This window comes from Dama dama, chromosome 32 (assembly GCF_033118175.1).
Source record: "Dama dama isolate Ldn47 chromosome 32, ASM3311817v1, whole genome shotgun sequence".
Lineage (NCBI taxonomy): Eukaryota > Metazoa > Chordata > Mammalia > Artiodactyla > Cervidae > Dama > Dama dama.
In genome coordinates, this window is record NC_083712.1 from 39,107,412 (window position 1) to 39,127,189 (window position 19,778).

Here is a 19,778-nt window from a genome sequence, read left to right on the forward strand (position 1 = left end):
CCCCCCCGCGCACTGGGAGGTGCTTGCTCTGGCCGTTGTCCGCTCCACTTCCCATGGCACGGCCCACGGGGGCTGGACCGCGGCGGGCGGGGGCGCTCACCGTAGGGCGGCTGAGGCAGGTTAAGGCAGAGCAGGTGGTAGGCCTTGGGGCAGTCCTTCCTGTCGCACATGACCAGCTCCCCGCCGTCCCCACACTGGAAACAGACGTCCTCGTGCAGCTGCTTGGGCTCGGTTCTGATTTTTCGTCGCTTCGGCTTTAACTTAGCATTTTTGGCCTTTTCTTCAGCTGTGGAGGCACATGCCGACTGGCGGGAGAGAGGGATCATGGATTTAACGATCACAGCGCATGAAGCTTTACGGAAAAGGAAAATCCTACGACCTCAGGTTCACATAAATCCATCTGTTGTCCAGTTAGCTAAAACTCCAGAAAGGCTTGTCCCGTAACAGAAATGAAAGAAAAACAAGGCTTCATTGGGACTTCCCTGGTGGTCCAGTGGATGAGGCTCTGTGCTCCTAATGTAGGGGGCCTGGGTTCGATCCCTGGTCAAGGGACTAGATTCCACATGTTTTAACTAAAAGAGCCCATGTGCTGCAACAAAGAGCTGGTGCAGCCAAATTAAAAAGAAAAAGAACACTGTTCTATTTCAAAAACAATGCTTCATTTTCATTGACTTTTGAATAGGTGCTTTTTTTTCAAAATTGCAAAAACACTGAGATATCATTCACAAACCATAAAACCCACCAATTTAAAGTGAGTAATTGCATGGGTTTTAGGGTATGGTGAATTTTTTTTTTAAATGTTCTTGAAAAGGAGTCTGCTAACTTCCAATTCAATCAGAAATACAAACATGTTCAGAACCTGACAGTTCTTACTGAGATATACTCCAGTGGGGACTTGGCATCTCAACTCCAGGTAGACACAACCGATGGACCACACACTAAACCATCTGGCCCACTCTTCCTGAGACGGTTCTCCAACAGCGCCCTCCCCACCACTGACCTTGGGCCGCACGCCCAGGAAGCCGCTGCAGTTGTCTGCCCCGCAGTGGCACTCCGTCCTGCCGTTGCCCAGACAGTCCAGGTTGTAATTAAATGTTAGCTCCATCCCTAGGCCACAAGAGAGAGAACCGTTCATACTCAAGTCCCAGGGAAGAGAGAAGCCATCAAAGACACAGCCTCACACTGAAAAAAGAGACAGAATTCTGACGTGAAGACCCTTCCCTCTTCCTTGTTCCACACTGAAGGCAGTGATGGGGAAAGGAAAACAAACAAACAAACAAAACTAGAGGAAAACATCCCCACCCGCCAACGATTAACGCAAAAAGAAACAACAAAGGCCATCCTAGCCTTTCCACTGAAGCGGTCAAACACCATGAAAGAGACTGAGAATCTGAAATCTGTGCTCAAGAAAAATGGGCTCTAGTTCGGGCCTCTTTTTCTAAAACAAATTCACACCTAGTGTACAAGTGAACAATATGACTGTGGAATTGTCACAACCATACCATGTTCAGTAGCTAATGTGTAAGTAGCTAATCTTACATTAGGATCAGAAAAAGAGTTCAAAATGCAGGTTTACTATACAAACCGAAGACCCAGGGATTCAAACTAGGAGGTCCAAAGCTTCCTTTGGCTGGGCCTCAGCAATCCAGTGAGCGCTAGAAACACAGTTTAAATCCCTTTCAGTTACAGCATTTCCCTTCCCACCCATTTTTCTAACAAAGGGGAAATTAAGTTCTGCTGTTATGATGGTGGATGGGTAAGGAAAAATAAAAGCAATGACTGCTTCAAAAAGCTTTTTATGTCTAATTTGTAACAGAATGCTCTTTCGAACTAAAAAACAAAACAAGAAAGCTCCCACAAACAGGCCAGGAAACCAGCTGATGTTAACGCAGGCTCATTACTTTAAATTAAAAAAGAAAAAGAAAACAAAAGTTTAAACATCTGCTTACATTACACAGACAGCAATCATTTGGAGGACGAATTTACTTCTACTAATCTCCCTTTTGCAGGATATAGAGTTTTACTTCCTAATGGCAGATAATTCTAAACACAGCTCTTTATCTTATTTGAATAAATACGTGAGCATCAAAACTTAAAGAGTGTCCTGGGGGAGGGAGCAAGTTAAGTTCCTTTTACCTGCAGGAATGTCACAAAGAGCAAAAAGCCCAACGCGAACATCTCCATTCACGGTCCACTTTTGGGTTTCACAGTTCGGATTACAACTGTGGTTCATAAAGCGAGAATAATTTCCCTTCGGGCCAGCATCAATGATACGGTCCTTCAGAAAGAAAAGAAAGGAAGAGAGAGCTCCTTTGACACAAAACTGAGCATCAGCGTGTCGGAGAAACCCCCAACTCAGGCAAGAGTCACAGGGCAGCACCGGGCGCCGCCAGCCGAGGCCTGACCACCTACAGCTTCACAGATGTGCTCCTGGGGCGAGTGACTGAGTCCTCTTCTCTACGTGGAGACCAGGTCAGAGCAAGTAAGACAACGTGAAGTCTGGGTTCTTTTAAAGTTTGTTTCTAGAAACAGACCGCAGATAACGCCACTTAGAAGGTCAGCTGGCCGTGGGGCTGAAGGAAAGGTATTTTCTGAGCAGAGCGCGCTCTGCTGGGACGCTAATTGAGACGGGGATGATGGTGGTTTGCTGCCAGCCCTCTCCCCCTGCTCTGAGCGAGAAGTGGGGCTGGGGGCACTGATTGATGAGAACTTAGGCCACAAAGAGAGAGGGAGGAGAAGTGAGACACTTCTCTGCACGAAGACTTGGAGATTTGGCTGATGGAAACGCTAGAGTCTGGAATATAATCTTTGTCGTTTACATTTACTTATATAAAAGTTCAAGGTATCTTAAGAAGCCCAACATTTTGGCTCCCTGAATTTACACTCTGATAATTCTGAAAGGCTCTGGAGGGCGGAGCCCCCCAGTGTTGTCCGGAGGGCTGGAGGGGTCACCGGCAGTGGGGCTGGGAGATAAGGGGGCAGTCGGCAGCCATGAATAAATGGCATTTTATGTTTCTAAATTATCTGTTCGTGAAAGTGGTAAAACGTTCAGTGACATAACAGTTAAACTAATACTCTTCAATGATTTCTAGTTCTTTTAATACTATTCTGATTCAGTTTTAGAGAGAGCCTGGAACACAGGAAACACAGGTACTAGTCCAGGTTCTTCGTTAAGCGGTAACAAGATATTCAACACATCATTTCTCATGGCTGGACCTAGTTTCTCGTCACCTATAAATCAGAGGACTGTTGGAGAAATTCAATAAAATAGGTTTTGCAGTGATGTGCTTCAAGTAACATTCACAGTTGCATGTATTAAATCAGAAGCTTTACTGTCTCTTTTGACTCTATTCCTTTTTCCTGACTCATTAAAAAAAAAAAAGTCTAAATATACAGAATGATTTACAGTTAGGATTTTTTTGCTGAAGCAGAACTCTCCTGGTGGTTTGTAACTTAGAATCACAGAGGTGACTCTCTCCCTTGGTGATAAGCAAACTGAGGACCAGGTCTTCCAGTGACTAAGAGCTGGGGCTCAAATCCGGGTGTGTTAACCGTGTTGCTGGTCACCCTCTCACGCACTGCGCCGTGTCACGTGACCTGCGGCAATCCCTCAGGTTTGTATTCTGGTATAATGAGCATATTACAGCGGGAAGCATACTGGCTCCTGCAGACCATTATGTTTTGCTTGAAACGAAACCGAATTAGAGGAAGGAAACTGAATTCAACCTAAGACTATGAGACTAAACCAAAAAAAATCCTTTGTTCTTACCAAAAAAAAAAAGCAATTTTACCTTGGTAACAGTTAACATATAAAAATTAGTTACACTGTTCTCGTGGGCTCGCTTGATTCGCAATCTGCATTCTTCCTCATCAATTAATTCGCCAACATATTCATTCACAAATTCACCCTGGAAAGGAGCATGCAACATGAAGAGGACCAATTAGTGTATTGTATTAGAAAGCGTTCCAAAATACCACATGTGTAACTCAAGAGAATTTACCCAAAACCTTCCTGGAAATAGAACGATACAAAATAAGACCAGAAAATTGACACTGGGACGAGATTTTGACAATTTCACATGCACTCATTTGTGTGCATATGTGTTGTTATGTGTACACGCGTGCGTTTCTGTGGAGTTCTACCAGCTGGGGAGTCAGGGAGCCACCACCACAATCAATATACCGATCTTCCCTGTCAACACAGATGCCCCAACCGCTCCTTCATAACCACGCCCATCCTCCGTCCCTCATTAGTTCTCCAACTCTATGGTTTTTTTCTTAGTTATATTTTATGGAAGTGTAGCTGACTTACAGCACTGTGTTAACTTCTGACGTGCAGCAGCCTGACTCAGTCATACACACACACAGGCTCTCTTTTTTATATCCTTCTCCATTATGGTTTATCACAGGATACTGAATACAGTTCCCTGGGCTAAACAGTAGGACCTTTCCCAACCCTATAGTTTTATCATTTTGAGGGTGCTCTATAAATGGAATCACAATATGTAACCTTTAGAGATTGGCTTTTTAAAGAAAAACTTAGCTTAATTCCCTTGAGATCTAGCCAAGCTGTTGCGGGTATCAATAGTTTATTGTTTCATTACTGCTGAGTAACAAAGCTTTTATTACCAAATAAAGCTGCTGTGAACATTTTGATAAAGTTTTTGTGTAGACAAAGGTTTTCATTTCTCTGGGATAAATGCTGGGTCATATGGTGAGCATATGTTTAATTTTTTAGAAAACTGCCGAACTATTTCCCAGAGTGGCTGGCTCATTTTGAGTTCCCACCACACACTCCCCATGTATGGGAGAGCTGGCTTCCCCACATCCACGTCAGCATGCGGCATGTGTGCGCTCAGTTGTGTCTGACTCTTTGTGACCCCGTGGACTGTAGCCCACCAGGCTCCTCTGTCCATGGGATTCTCCAGGAAAGAATACTGGAATGGGTTGCTATTGCCTTCTCCAGGGGAATCTTCCCCACCCAGGGATCAAACCGGGGTCTGCTGCATTGCAGGTAGATTCTTTACCAGCTGAGCTACTAGGGAAGCCCATGGGATTGTCACTGTTTTTCAGAAATTCTGCTGTTCTAACAGGTGTGTAGTAATAAGCCCCTTTTTAAAATAAGTGTAAATACCATACATTCAACCTCTCATGTTTATAAATGCATAATCATGAATCACCCTTTCACCTCGAAGACTTGGCTGATTCAGTCTAGGGCAACAGCATTAACTATAGGATTTCTGGGTGTTAAAAATACATTTCCAAGGCAGAGAAATGTCTTCAGGGAGTAAATTAATATGTATTTGCTATTGTTTTTACCAGACCTGTGTTCCTCCCCCAGTCCCCAACCCGAGTTCTCAGCAGCCAGGCTCACCGCTCAGCATCCCAGAACTGAGAGCATCAGTCATCTAAAGAGATGCGCTGTAGTGTCTTTTCTGATTCTGAGTCATTAAGAGCATAAGCCAACTCCCTTATGTATGGATACTTGGCCTCTTCCCACCGATAAAAAGACAAGACTGTGGCTTTGGTACGAGAGAAGGGAGATGATGGTGGGTGAGCCTGGGCTGCTGGCCAGCTGGCCACTGGGGACGTGGGCAAGGGCCCGTCTGCTTCAAGCAGCTGCAGCTCGTCTCGGCTGGGCCTGGCTACCACACAAGCGCGCTTCTGGGGGCTCCTATCCCTACTGTGACCGGTGGGACAGGCTCTGACAGGGAGCCGTGCTTCCCCTCTGCCTGCGACGCTGTAACAAGACAGCTCTGCAAGGCACGTGCTGTGCGCGGCAGGCCCTGAATGGCTTTCCCTTCACACGGTTCGGACTTGGATCTCGGCTGCTGAAAACATCTTGCCCTTGTCCCCGGTCACTGCCCCCCCAGGCAGATCTCATCGCCATCTTGGCTGCACTGCCACCTAGCGTCACTTTAGTTTATGGCGAGTTTTCCTTACTGAAGACGGAATAGAGGGGAATTCAGACCAAATCTGCTCCACCTTACTTGTCTGATACACTTGAGATTCAAGTCAAGGTTTCATTTGAAGAAAGGGTTCTGTGGCTTTTAAAGGTCTGAAACCATGTGTTATGGTTTCTATTTACTATTCTATGAAAACTGGCGAATACTGAAAAGACAAAGTGCTGATATCAAACAAGGTGTGTTAAGTCTTGTCAACTCGATATGGTTGTGAATAAATGTGTCTAGTTATTTTGTAAAAGAAATATTTTAGGCATCTAAAAAGTGACAAATCTTTAGCCTCAAAGAGTTGCTTACTGGACTTAAAACCATTAACTGTGAATTCAATTGTGGTTAAAAATAACAAAATAAAGAACTTTTAAAAAGGTAGAAATCTGGAACTTCTCTGGCGGTCCAGTGGTTAGGACTCCATGTTACCATTGCAGGAGGCGCAGGTTCAATCCCTGGTCGGGGAACTAAAATCTCCCATGCCATGAGGCATGGCCAAAAATAAATAAATAAATAAATTTTTAATTGCTAGAAATCTATCCTTAAAGGCAACAGCAAAAAGACAGTTTAATTTAGTATTTAATATAATTTTTTTTAGGGCTTTCCTAGTGGCTCGGTGGTAAAGAATCTGCCTGCAATGCAGGAGCCGGGGGAGATGTAGGTTAGATCCCTGGGTTGGGAAGATCCCCTAGAGGAGGAGGGCATGGCAACCCACTCCTGTATTGGTGCCTGAGGAGAATGCCATGGACAGAGTAGCCTGGTGGGCTACAGTCCGTAGGATTGCAAACATTTGGATACGACTGAAGTGACTTAGCAAGCACACATGTTTTTAATTTCTAAGAAAGAAATCACTTCATAACAGGAAGTCCCTTGTTTAACTCTGGCACACGTTTTTAGGAATCTGTTATGTGTGAAAAGAAGGGGACTGATGATGGTGTACATTCAGTCTCCCACTGGGCTCCTGTCTCTGAGTGTACCCAACAAGCCTTCTCCACATTGCTACAGTCTTCTTGACTATGCTGTTAAGAGACTATGTAAGTTCAGCTCTTTTGTAAATGACCAACTGCCTTCCACCAGCAATTCCTCAGGTGCTAAAGGGCAGAGTAATCCTGACTGGTATTTTCTTCTCTTTTGATTATATCATTAATTTAGTAACTTAGAACATGGTTTAGAATAAATGTAACTACTATTAGAAGGTGTCAACACTGTATTAAATTGGGTAGATTTCAGGATGGCTCCACAAACTCCCCAGAAACCATAAGTTAAAACCTGCAAGTGACACGCAGGGCGTTAAAATGGTATCAAAATGTTTGCATTATATGGTGACATTTTAAAAAATGCGTACTTGACCGCGTCGGGTCTTAGCTGTGGCATGGCAATCTTCGTTGCCTCATGTGGGATCTCTGGTTGTGGTTTTGGTGCACGGACTCTAGCTGTGGCAGTGGGCTCAGCAGTGGTGGCGCGGGCTTAACTGCTCCGTAGCATGCGGAATCCTAATTCCCAAACCAGGAATCGAATCCGTGTCCCCTGTATTGCAAGCTGGATTCTTAATCACTGGACCACCGGGGAAGCCCCTATATGATGACACTTTAAATGCAGACAGCCTTTGATCAAGCAACCCAGTCCACACACCCAGCGCTCTGGCGAATCCTGCAGGCACCACCTCCGAAACGTCAGAAGTCCAACCACTTCTTTCCTGCTCAACTACAACCCCAGTTAGGCCACACCACCTGGACTCGCATGGTCTCCTTTTATTGCCCTCTCTCCGTTTGTGTGTATTAACTGCACAGAAAAGTTCTAAAAGGCTACACACCACCTTATGAACAATGGTCTTCTCTGGTAAGCAGGACAGGAATTGAGGGATTTCACTCTTTATTATCTTTTTTGTATTGAGTTTCTGTTCTATGTTATATAGCCTTTCATTACAAAGGTGATTTTTTTTTTTAAAGGCAGAAAAATGCCAGGAGTAATTTTAAATTCCCACTAGGCCCATCTTCTCTTAGAGAATATGGCTCCAAGTTCTATACTTCAGCAGGTGATGGTGGGGGTTGGGGGGGTAGGTGGAGAAGATGAAATTTTTAAAAAACAGATTATTTAGGCCTGTCACCAATATTTCAGTTGACACTCATTTTAACAAGGACCCTGGAAGATTCTCAGGGTCTCTAAAGGTTAAGAGCCACTGTTTGAATAGTAGGATTTATTGGTGATTTTCAATTATTGAGTTATTTGGATTAAAATGTTTTCCACAATGGGCATGCACTTCCTGTGTTAAACAGACTGCTTTGAAGAATTACCTCAAAGTATAAGAATGAAGATAATTTATAAGTATTAAAGATCTCAACTTTTTCTAGTTGCTCTGTATATACGATCTAATTTGAGACTATCCACATCTCTTACACATGTCGGGCAGGGCTTATTATGTCCGTTTTAGAGATGAAGGAACTGAGACTCAGAGAGGTTAAGTCAGCAGTCCTCATCCTTTATGGGACCAGGGACTGGCTTCGTGGAAGACAATTTTTCCATGGATGGGGGAGAGGGGGGATGATTTAAGGGCATCACATTTCATTGCGCACTTTATGTCTATTATTATTACATCAGTTCCACCTCAGATCATCAGGCATTAGATCCCAGAGGTTGGAGACCCCTGGGTTAAGTGCCTTGACCGGGGCTTCATGGCTAATTACGATGTTGGAGCAAAATCCTGGGGTTGCTAGTTTCTGTCCAGTATGGTCTTAACTTTACTATTTTTCCTTTTACCTATGTTAAATCTAGTTTGTTTAACAAGTAAAAAATATTTCGGTTAGAATGACCAATGTCCCTTCTCCTCCTTTTGACTGATCACAGGAAAAGTGAAAGTCACTCAGTCGTGTCTGAGTCTTTGTGACCCCACGGACTGCAGTGTGCCAGGCTCCTCTGTCCATGGGATTCTCCAGGCGGGAGTACTGGAGTGGGTAGCCACTGCGGTCTCCAGGGGATCTTCCCGACCCAGGGACCAAACCCGGGTCACACTGCAGGCAGATTCTTTACTGCCTGCTCTTCTAACCATTTCTTACTTGCTCCAGAAGTACCAAACTCTCAACCTGAGAAGTTCCAGAACGGTAGGACAAGTCCCTGTGTCCTGAGCCCTCACTGCCACTCTGAGGCACGGCCCGGGCCGCCCCAGCACCGCCCGCCCTGCGCTACCTTCTTGATGCTCCTCTTGGTCCTGAGGCCCCAGCCCCTGCGCTCGGTCCGGATGACCTCGGCGTCCGGGTAGAGCCTCTTGGTGAAGCACTGGTTCTGGCAGCGCTCGCCCGCCGGGCACACCTGCGGATGACACTCGTACTGCAGCATCCGGTTCAGGCACTCGGACTCCAGGCCGCATGGGTTCTCGTCGGCCGGCTTGCAGTTGCAGCGGGGGATCTCCGACAGGTCCGCCACCTGGATCTGCACCTTTCCTATCACTTTGTTGGCCTGGCAACAAAACCACAAGTGGGAGGGAGGAATCTCAACAGGACGCCGGAGACACCCAGGTCCGCCTGGCCCCGCCACTGCCCGTGGGGTCACCCCGAGAAAGGCGCTTTATCCTGGTCAAGATTTCCCAAGTTGAGTAAGCTGAGATTAACAGCTGCCTCTCCTAAGTTGACAAAAATACCAAAACCTGATGTGAGTCCTCATTTATCCTCTGTTTTTCCCCTCCTACCAGTTGATGACGATTTCATAAAGTTGAAAACAGCTCTGGCTCTCTGGAAAAAAGGGGGCTAAATCCCTACATTCTTGTTGGTTACTGGACAGGCTGAGGAGCAAGCTCATCAAAGCCCCCACCCTCCCGGGGCAACAGCCTCGGCTCCCAGTGGATGCTCCGGCAGAAGCTGTCAGGTTGTTCTGCACGTTGTTATGCTTAGCCGTGATCAGCATAAAGGTTTTACAAGTCAGTCGGGGCCTTCTAACTACTAAGAGAGCAGCTTCACCTTGTCTGTCCAATACCAGCGTTTTCGTGGGTGAAGACTCACTTTGATGTGTTTGTATGGAGGGGGTTTTCTTGAGTTTTTTTCAATCTCCAGTGCTTCTTTACTTTCTCTTTGTGCTTTTAATTCTTGGAAACGTTTTGCAGCTTCTTCCAATGCTGCCAATAAGACCAGACAAGGCATATAAACACCCCAAACCAAATAAACAAAAACCACGAGGAGAGTTGTTTTTACCCTGCCGTCCCCATGCACCGAATGGGATCTGAGGTTTTCTGTTTAAAATTATGTCCTGGAAGGAAGCATTTACCACCAGTAAAGAGTGACACTGAGATGGGATATGACACGTTACAGCTGAGCACTGCTCTGTGCAAGCTGCCACCTGGGAAGAGAGGCCCCCCTTCAGTGGTCAGGGGTTTCCACGGGAACCGGAGAGCAGCTTTTCACCTTGCACCAGATTTAAACTCACTTCACTCCTCCCCAGAAAGCTCAACTTGCCGTCAACTTGTTGCAAAAACAGATGGTAAGACTTAGAGAACGAATTAATGGCTGCCAGCGGGTGGGGAGACAGTTCGGGAGTGTGGGATGGACATGAACATACAGCCATTTTTAAAATGGATAACCAACCGGGACCTACTGTGTAGCTCAGGGAACTCTGCTCAAGGTTATGTGGCAGCCCGGATGGGAGGGGAATTTGAGGGAAATGGATACATGGATATGAATCACCTGAAACCATCACAACATTGTTTGTTGACCTGATATACCTCAATACACAGCAAAAGAAGTTAAAAAAAAAATAGACAACAAAAAATTTTACACAGAAACAGCTGTAAGGCTCTTCATGGGAAGTGTTTACTTGGCAAAGGTGCTTCACTTAATTAAGGACACTCTGCGTTTCCAGAAAAATCTCTACGTCTGTAGTAAGATCACTGAGGAAACTTCTTTCACACACACAGCACAGTCTACTACACTGAACGAGTTTTTCTAAACGACTGGATTGTGAGGTGGTTCTAAGATGACGGGAAACTATGGACCCCAGGTCATAACACCTGGTGAAAACTCCCTAACACCAGAAACATGTCCTCTGCAAGTGAGAAGTGCGGAGAGATCAACACAGGGGTGTCGGTTCTGAGTCACGGTGAACGTCATCCGATGTACCTTTTTTGAAGGTCTTGTTAATACTGGTCTGTCCATCAGCAAAGCTTTTGTCTCCTTCAACGTAAGGGAACACTCTGCCCTGGTGGACCCAGTAGTAGTCGTGAGAGCCGAAGAAGAACACGGGGAAGTCGCCCAGGTCGTGCTTGAGGCCCTGGATGTTGAGCGGCACAGACCGGGGATTGCAGATCTCAGCCGGCCACCATCTGAAAGCGGGAGGATGGAGAGTCACACTAAGCTTTACATGGCCGGCGGGAGCCGAAAAACATCGGTTTTGTACTTTGTAATTTTCATTGCAAGTCTAAGGACACAGAACACCTCGCTTATCTTTAATCCTGCCCAAACCACATGTCATTTAACAACATACTGATGAACGAATTAATGAATGAAATGGTGAACACAGACTGAACAAACTAGGCCCTAAACACCCAATCTGATTTCTTCCTTAAATATTAATATTTGATATTTATAAAAGTACATATATTGTAAGAATAAAGCATACTAATAAGGTTGACAGTGAAACTACAATACAACTTAAGAATTAGAATTGGCCAATAAAATATTCCAAACCAGATTTCAGTCCTGGAAAAGTCACGTTTTTCTCCAAATGTGACATTCTTAATTCCAAGATTGTCTTTCAAGCTACAGAAGTTTATTCCTGGCAGTCAAGGGAGTCATTTGAGGATAAACTGATGCTGTAGTAAAGAAGGCCTGCTCCCATTCAAACAGACATTTTCTGACTCTCTAATCAACCAGGATAAAATACATTCTGGTCAAATGTACTAGGCTTTTATCAGTGTGTACTTCAGAATCTAATTCATCCTAGATCATAATAGACGTGGGATTTGGGACAGGCCTGAAAAAATCATGCTTCATGTGATGACTGGTCCACAGTGATCACTGGGGGAACCACCTATGAGGTGCACTGGAAGATTTCCTGCAACTGGGCAAGTCAGGAACTGGAGGGTGAAGCCCCTGTAGTACATAAGATCGTTGATACCAACAGTAGATGCACACAAACTTAATTTTTTTCAGTCCCATTTTATACATGCCTAATAAGACCATTTATTTAATGAACAATGAATGACATTATTGGGAAGATAAACGATGAACATGCTTCACCTAAAAGCACCCCATGTTCACCTATGGGTTAATTAAAATGTGGGTAGAAGCCAGTGTTCAAATTGTTAAAAACAACACTATTCTGTGTAATCAGTACTTGGTTCCCTTCAAAGCAGGCTGGGCAGTGGTTGTATTTCTGATTCGTGTTAAGGCCACATGTGGGGTGCATGTGGTAACCACACACACTGGCTCAGACAGACGGGGGTGTGATTTCTGCCAGCCGTGTTCCAGGCCCACGTCTCCCCCAGGAAGCCTCACATCAGAATAGCTAGTTACTGAAAAGAAACAGTTCCATGGGGCCCAGAGAGGTCTGATTGGAAAAAATACATTAGGAGTTAAGTCCATGGATATAAAATCAGGCAGATAAAATGTCACTGGCCTGTGAACGGGACCTCTGCTTTGAGCCTCTTTAAATGTCATGTGATTAAAATTTAAGTATTAAAATTAAGTCAAATATATTTTCATATTCATAAAGTTTTTTAAAAAGGAAATATATAATGGACAGCATGGTGACTATAGTTAATGATACTGTATTGTATTTGAAAGTTGCTAAGAGAATAAATCTTGGCCATTCTCATCAAAGTTCAGCTTTTTTGGGTGCTACCTGTCCTGAACTCCTAGCCTGGCTCCCTGCCATAAATGGTGTGCTTTCCTTCAACACACACAAAAAAGTTCTCACAAGAAAAAAAATTGTAACTATATATGGTGGTGGATGTTAACTAGATTTATTGTAGTGACTGTTTTGCAATGTATACAAATGTTGAGTCATCATATTGTATACCTGAAACTAACATAATGTCAATTACATTTTTTTAAAAGGCAAAAGAAAGTTTTAAAAAGGAAACATTCTGAAATTTATCTGAAGACCTTGGGGCTTCCCTGGTGGCTCAGTGGTAAAGAATCAGCCTGTCAATGCAGGAGATGAGGAGTTGATGCGGGAGACGACCCTGGGTTGGGAAGATCCCCTGGAGGAGGAGGGCATGGCAACCCACTCCAGTATTCTTGCCTGGGAAATCCCATGAACAGAGAGGCCTGGCGGGCTACAGTGCATAGTGTTGCAAAAGAGTCAGAGACAACTCAGTGAGCAAATGACAACAAAGCCTTCTTATACTATTTCTGATATTTCTTATCTGGGAATATCTTATCTATTATTCGTCAAACCTGTACCTATCCCCTCCTGGAAAGTATATATATATATTTTAAATTATAAAAGCACTGTGTGCCAGTCAGAATCACCATCATTAAGAAGTCTACAAATAGCAAATCCTGGTGGGGGTGTGAGGCAAAGGGAACCCTCCTACACTGTTGCTGGGAATGTAAGTTGGTATGGTCACCATGGAGAACAGTATGGAGGGTGCTCAGAAAACTAAAAACAGAACTACCATGTGACCCAGCAATCCCACTGCTGGACACATACTTGGACAAAACCATGATTCAAGAAGACATGTGCACCCCTGTGTTCATAGCAGCAGTATTTACAATAGCCAAGACATGGAAACAATCTAAATGTTCACTGACAGATGAGTGAATGAAAAAGATATGGTACATCTATACAATGGAACACTACTCAGCCATAAACAAGAATGAAAAAGGCCACTTGTAGCAACATGGATGCATCTAGAGATTATCATACTAAGTGAAGTAAGTCAGAAAGAGAAAGACCACTACATACGGTATCACTTCTATGTGGAATCTAAAATATGGTACAAATGAACTTATCTACAAAACAGAAATAGACTCACAGAGAGGACAGACTTGAGGTTGCCAAGGGGGATGGAGGGAAAGGGAAGAACTGGGAGTCTGGCGTTAATAGATGCAAACTATTACGTAGAGAATGGATAAACAACAAGGTCCTTCTGTAGAGCACAGGAAACTATATCCAATCTCCTGTGATAAACCATAAAAGAATATAAAAAGGAATGTATGTATGTATGTGACTGAGTCAGTCTGCTGTAACAGCAGAAATTAGCACAACAGTGTAACTACACTTTAATTAAAGACATACCTTTAAAATTATTAAATGTAGTTTTATACACAAAAAACAGTGTAGTTTCTTTTAAAAGTTAAAACAATGCAGAAATATGCAACAGAAAAGCTGAACACGCTTCCTCCTTATAATCTGATGCCCCAGATTATTAATGTTAGATGTTTTTTCCAGGTAATAATACAAACATATTATGTCTAGATCTCCAATTTTTACAAGTTGTCTAAGTATACGGAGAGATAATCTATGTACTATTTAACATACTTCCTGAAGTTAACTGTACACTGTGACCACCCTTCTTTTGTCTTCCAGGCATCCTGCAATATGGATTTGACAAATCCCCTACTGACTGACCATCTGGATTCCTCAAAATTTTGCACTTAGAAATAATACTGCAATGAACATCCCTATAAGGACATTTTTGCCCATTTGTCCAATGTCTTTCCTTAGATACATTCCTTGAAGGGGAAGTGCTGGGTCCAGGGGTGCACAGTTCAGTTCTGTCACATGACGCCTTTCTTGTACAGGAGCCCTCGTCTCTCCAGGCCCACCTGAGCTACAGAATTAGTACTCTTAAGTCTCTGCCAGTCTGTTAACTGAAAATAAACTTTGTTTTTTTCATGTACATTTTTAGTGAGGCAGGGCACTTTTCACATGTTTATTTTCCATTTGCTCTTCTTCTGCAAACTGGCTCTTTCTCTGTTCCTTTTTCCTTCAGGAAGGTATTTTTCTTTTCTTACTGAGAGTAGAAGAGTTCACCTGGTTTGATATTTGCCTTTTAAAACTTTATATCTTTTGCTGTAAAGTGTAAAATTATTTATATAGTCAAACTGTCCATTTTTTTTGAAAAAAGAACATGGAAGTTTCCTGTCATCTGTTAAAAAAATTGGTTGGAGGGGAGCTTCTCAATGCCCCTTATCTCAGCTAAAAATGAAGTTTGTTAAATAGGTAAGCAAGCAGCATATTTAAAACAGAGAAAATTACAAAACCCTTGTTTAAAAAAATTACAACATGTTTGAAATTCTATAGAAACATATTTAGGATTCTAATTGAAAAGCAGAACTTTATTGTGTTCTTTTGAATAGTATCCATTTTCTTGGTAAAATAATATACACCTCAAAATGTAGAATGTAAAATTTAAAAAACATATCAGTATCTTTGGCGTGAAGATTTGTTAAAAATAAGTTTCTTAAGAGGAGAAAGATTTAATAAAATGATGGCAACCATGCATACTTCTTGCTTCATTCCCTTAAGAACTAAAGGCTCCTAATGAAATAACCTCTCTCTCTAAATTCTAAAAAGCTCCCTCTTTGCAGCTAGTTTAGAGCGTCTAGCTAGAACTATAATAAAACAGATTTAGGGGCAGAAAGAGTTATTTTGGCCAGAATATAAACTGTTAACTTCATTAGAAACCAGAAATGAACATAAATCTAATTAGAATGCAAAAAAAAAAATTCTTCCCCACTATCCATATGAAACCTTTTATTCCAAATCCTATTAGTACCATAGTTCATTAGGATAAAATAACTTTCAGAACTTAAAAACAAAAGTCAATCAACAACAAAAAAAAGGGGGTGGGGGAATCAAACAACCATTAACCTTCCCAGTCTTCTAAAAGCCCAGACTAAAAATGTTTCTTTTCTTTCTTTTTCTGAGGAAGTGGCTGGGCTGTGTTGTACCTGTTTCCTGGCCACGCTTGTACAGACTGTGAACTACTCAACAGTGACTGAATACTTCCTCTTTGTCCTTGGAAACACTTGCCTGTAATTTCCCAATTTGGCCCAAACAATCTGCTTGTAATGCAGCTTCTTGCCAGCCTTGCAATCATTGCAGTTCCAGCAGCCTTCGGGCGTCTCTATGCTCAGGCACTCCGGGTGGAAGGAGGCTGGACAGGACTCGCAGCAGAGCAGTCGCCCACCTTGAAACAAACAAACAGTCTTAATAACTAAGAAGGGAGGAGAGAGAGAGACAAGAAAGTTATCTTTTCAGTGCATTAAATGTGATTCAGATTGAGAGAAATTAACAAAGGGATTGAGTTATATTATAGTGATGGATTAAAATACAAGACAATAAACAGATTTAGCTACTTCAGTCCTTCCTAGAGAGGGCTTCAGTGGCCAGAAACTCAGAGCGTGTGAGGAACTGTGAGTAGGAAAAATATGACTCTTCACCCCTCTGAAATGAGGACTATTGAGTCATTGATTTATCTGAGGGTTAAGACTCTTTAACATATGACAAATAGATGCATAAAATCTTTAGACTTGAGTAGATGTGAGAACAGATTTTCAGAAAAATATGTACTCTTTTCTTCTCCTTGAGAGTTAAGAAAGTAAATAATGGTCATCTTTGTATTTTAATCCAGTGGCACAGAAAACTAAATCCCTTTATAACAATATTAGCGAGAATGAAAATAGCCAATAGGCTGACCACTACTTTTTTCTTCACTTGTAAGAATACAAAAAAGCAAAAGGATCTTAAATTTGTGATTACATTATCATTACCTTTTCAGGAAAGACAAAAAAAGTCAAACAGGCTATATAGCAGTGGTTTGCAATTTTTTCATCACCAAGGATCCCCTTTCCCTTTCGCATGGACTCATGTTTTCAAATATTTTATCAACCAAAAAAACCCACCAAAACAAAAAAAAAACATTTAAAAAGCCACAATTATTTTTTATGTTTTAATTAACTACAGAAATATCGAATAGCCAATTGGAGCTTCACATCCCAGTAACAAAACTAGTCTTATCATATTAAATTGTTAAAGTCATAGCCAAATACAGAGAAACTCATGCAACTGTATTTTGCACAAATGGCTGATTCTGTTAGACTTTCTGAAATATTAAACATAGTTCAAAATTTTGTTTGTAATATTTTCTGACATCATATTGAGAACCACTGCTTTATAGCATGAAATAAGTATCAGATAGAATCAAGTATCACATATAAGGAGATCTCTTTAAGTAGCCTAGCAAAATCTTCTCCTTTTAAAAACACAAAATGATCTCTGTATTAAGACGAAAACAGGTACAGCAAATGAAACAATATTATTTTTAAATGCAAAAAATTAAAGAAATTTGAGGGGAGATTAGGTATTTCAACAAGTGACAGAGAAGAATGTTAATCACTGAAGATGAAATACAATAAAGACATTTACTGTAAAAAAAAAAAAAAAATCATCTTTCCATTGGAAAACCAAGTCTATAACCCATGAGTGTACTGAGATTTAAAGTCTTGTAAACAAAAGGTTAAGAGCCCACTATATAACTTTATCAAATTATATGCTCTAACCTTTTGAGCATTTGCTATCAATTTTCCAGAAAATCTTGTCTTCCTGTAGACTTTCAAACTTCTAACTAATTAACATAAAAACAAAAAGAAAATCCATGTACAATCAGTGATGAATTAAATTACTATATTTCCTCTGCTTAAAAGCTTTTACTTCCATCATTTGGATTTTCCCCTTTGTCTGCAGATCTCAATGTGGATTAATTGTTCCAATTCTCCAACCTAGAGATTAGCTGCCTGAGTGGTCTCAGCCTAGGTAGGGAATTCTTCTGTAAGTTTAAAGTTAAATGAAATAATTCATTTTTCCATCAGAAAGAAACGACCAGTAGGGAGAGCGGTCTTTGCAAATAGCTTTGAGGACATGTGATTATTTGGGCTGATGTGGAAAAGTCAGGCTGGCCATTTTTTTAACATTATGGAATAGTCCTGAATTTTAAGTCTTATTTCAGAGGAAATACAGACCCTGGATCATCAGTGAAAATCATCACGATTTTTTGACAAAAATACACAGGGAAATAGAAAAATAAAAATATGAACAATCCACCTTGGTGCTATGCAAGAAAACTGCTTTAGGGTGCGAGAGAAGAAAGATAACGGTTCAAGCTAAGCAAACAGAGGGCTCAAAATAATTTCAATTCATGTCAAGGCCAATACTGAGTACTGAACACAAAGTAAGCAACAATTGAATTTGTCTAATTTTATAAAGGCGCCAGCAGGGAAATCAGGCATTTCCTAAAATGCCTTGGGTAGTCTAATTTTACTGCACTATGGAATCAGTCAGACCCATGTCCATCTTTGTTTTGGAAACAGGTGGTATCACCAGTAAGATGCCATACTGTGACTTCAATGGAAAACAGACAAAAAAGTCAATAGTCTCTCAACCTCCTTTCACATGGGTTCTAACCATCTTGCTTAGTTATACTTTCCTTTAGTCATAGGTCGCTACTTCAGATGTCTGACAAACAGCAAACATACATCAGCAGCAGGCAACACAAAGAAAGAAAAAAAAAATGAATTAAGTTTTCTTTAAAGATTCTGAGCCTGGCCCCAGATCATACCGGAAATGTATACAGGAAAAGGCCTTCACCTTCTAGGCTATTTATGTTACCCTCTAGAATAATAACTCCCCCAATAATACATTATTGTTAAACTACTTTTTCCCCCTGTATTACATGTAGGCTCTGTAAGGCAAAACACAAGATTTTTCTTCCATAGATTAAATTAACTGGGAGAAGATAAATGTATACATTTAGCTCTTGGTTCTCTGTGGATAAATTATCCATAAGCTATTCTTCAGTTCCGCTGGGCTGCCTTTCAAGCTCCAGTATTTGTGCATTTTCCCAGCTGCCCACCAATGTCTCCTGAGAGAAGGGCAATTAGTTTTCATAGCAAACATTTAAGAAACAAAATGACAGACTGTATTCCAGAATCAAAATTTTAAGTGTCAGTTATTTTTGTTCCCCTCTGTTTAATAACCTATCTTGTTATTTAGTTGAAAGTTAGTAACAAATTACATCCTGTCTCTTCTATTCTAACATGAGTGGTAGTTCAGGCAAAAGAGAAAGAGGTCTCAGAATACATTTCTATATTAAGCAGAATCCTAGTCTTTCAATTTTAATAACTACAGATATATGTAATGTGCGAAAATTTATTCACGAAATGTAAGTAAAAATTTGTAATAGCGGAATTATTTTAAGCCCTTTTTAATAATTTTGCAGCCATATGAAGACAGTCACAGCCACCAAGGTAGAATTTACTGAAAGCAACAGATGGTGCTTGACAGGCATACATTTTCCCCCTTCATTTAAAGAGAAAAAAATAGGAAATGCAAAAATAAAAGTAAGAGATAAACTATTTTGATTATTACCTTTCTCACATTTCTTTTTGGAAGCTGACGAAGAAGGAATCATAGGTAATTTCATCAACTCTGCACGATTTGATTCATTCAGTAGGTAGTGGGACTTATAGGCATAGGAACTGAACATGGGGTCTGAATGGTCCTGCACTATCAGCCCTATACGAGACAAACAGAAAGATGTGAGCTGCAATGAAACTACCCATGATTCCATGAGGAAAAATAAACCAACACCTACTATGTAGCTGTGCTTCAAGGTGGGGGAAAAAGAATATGAAGAAAAAGAAAGATCTGACAGAAAAGGCTTTCTACAGTTAGTAAAGGGAGTTTAGGCAACTCAAAGCCTTATCTCTACACGATACACAACCAGAAAAAAAAAACTTGAATTTAATTTGAGGATTAAACTGTGTTTGATGTCGTTTTGAAAACCCACTCTGGAAAACAGAGCTATGTTCCTCAATGTTTAGAAGGACTATGATG

General features: G+C 41.6%; 1 protein-coding gene across 3 annotated transcripts in view; it reads right to left on the reverse strand.

Annotated features, from left to right (window-relative positions):
- The window catches only part of NSD3 (nuclear receptor binding SET domain protein 3), a 104,918-nt gene that overhangs the window by 6,026 nt on the left and 79,114 nt on the right, over positions 1-19,778 (reverse strand). Inside the window, exons 15-23 of one of the 3 annotated variants that reach the window (XM_061134732.1) lie at positions 19,311-19,457; positions 15,918-16,074; positions 11,054-11,256; positions 9,944-10,056; positions 9,135-9,404; positions 3,825-3,908; positions 2,137-2,278; positions 1,001-1,107; positions 101-305 (exon numbers count right to left, since the gene is read on the reverse strand). In XM_061134732.1, coding sequence (XP_060990715.1) covers positions 101-305; positions 1,001-1,107; positions 2,137-2,278; positions 3,825-3,908; positions 9,135-9,404; positions 9,944-10,056; positions 11,054-11,256; positions 15,918-16,074; positions 19,311-19,457 — 1,428 coding nt within the window. Of the gene's footprint in view, positions 1-100; positions 306-1,000; positions 1,108-2,136; positions 2,279-3,791; positions 3,909-9,134; positions 9,405-9,943; positions 10,057-11,053; positions 11,257-15,917; positions 16,075-19,310; positions 19,458-19,778 lie in introns of all 3 variants that reach the window. The other 2 variants (XM_061134731.1, XM_061134733.1) reach the window with 2 other exon arrangements.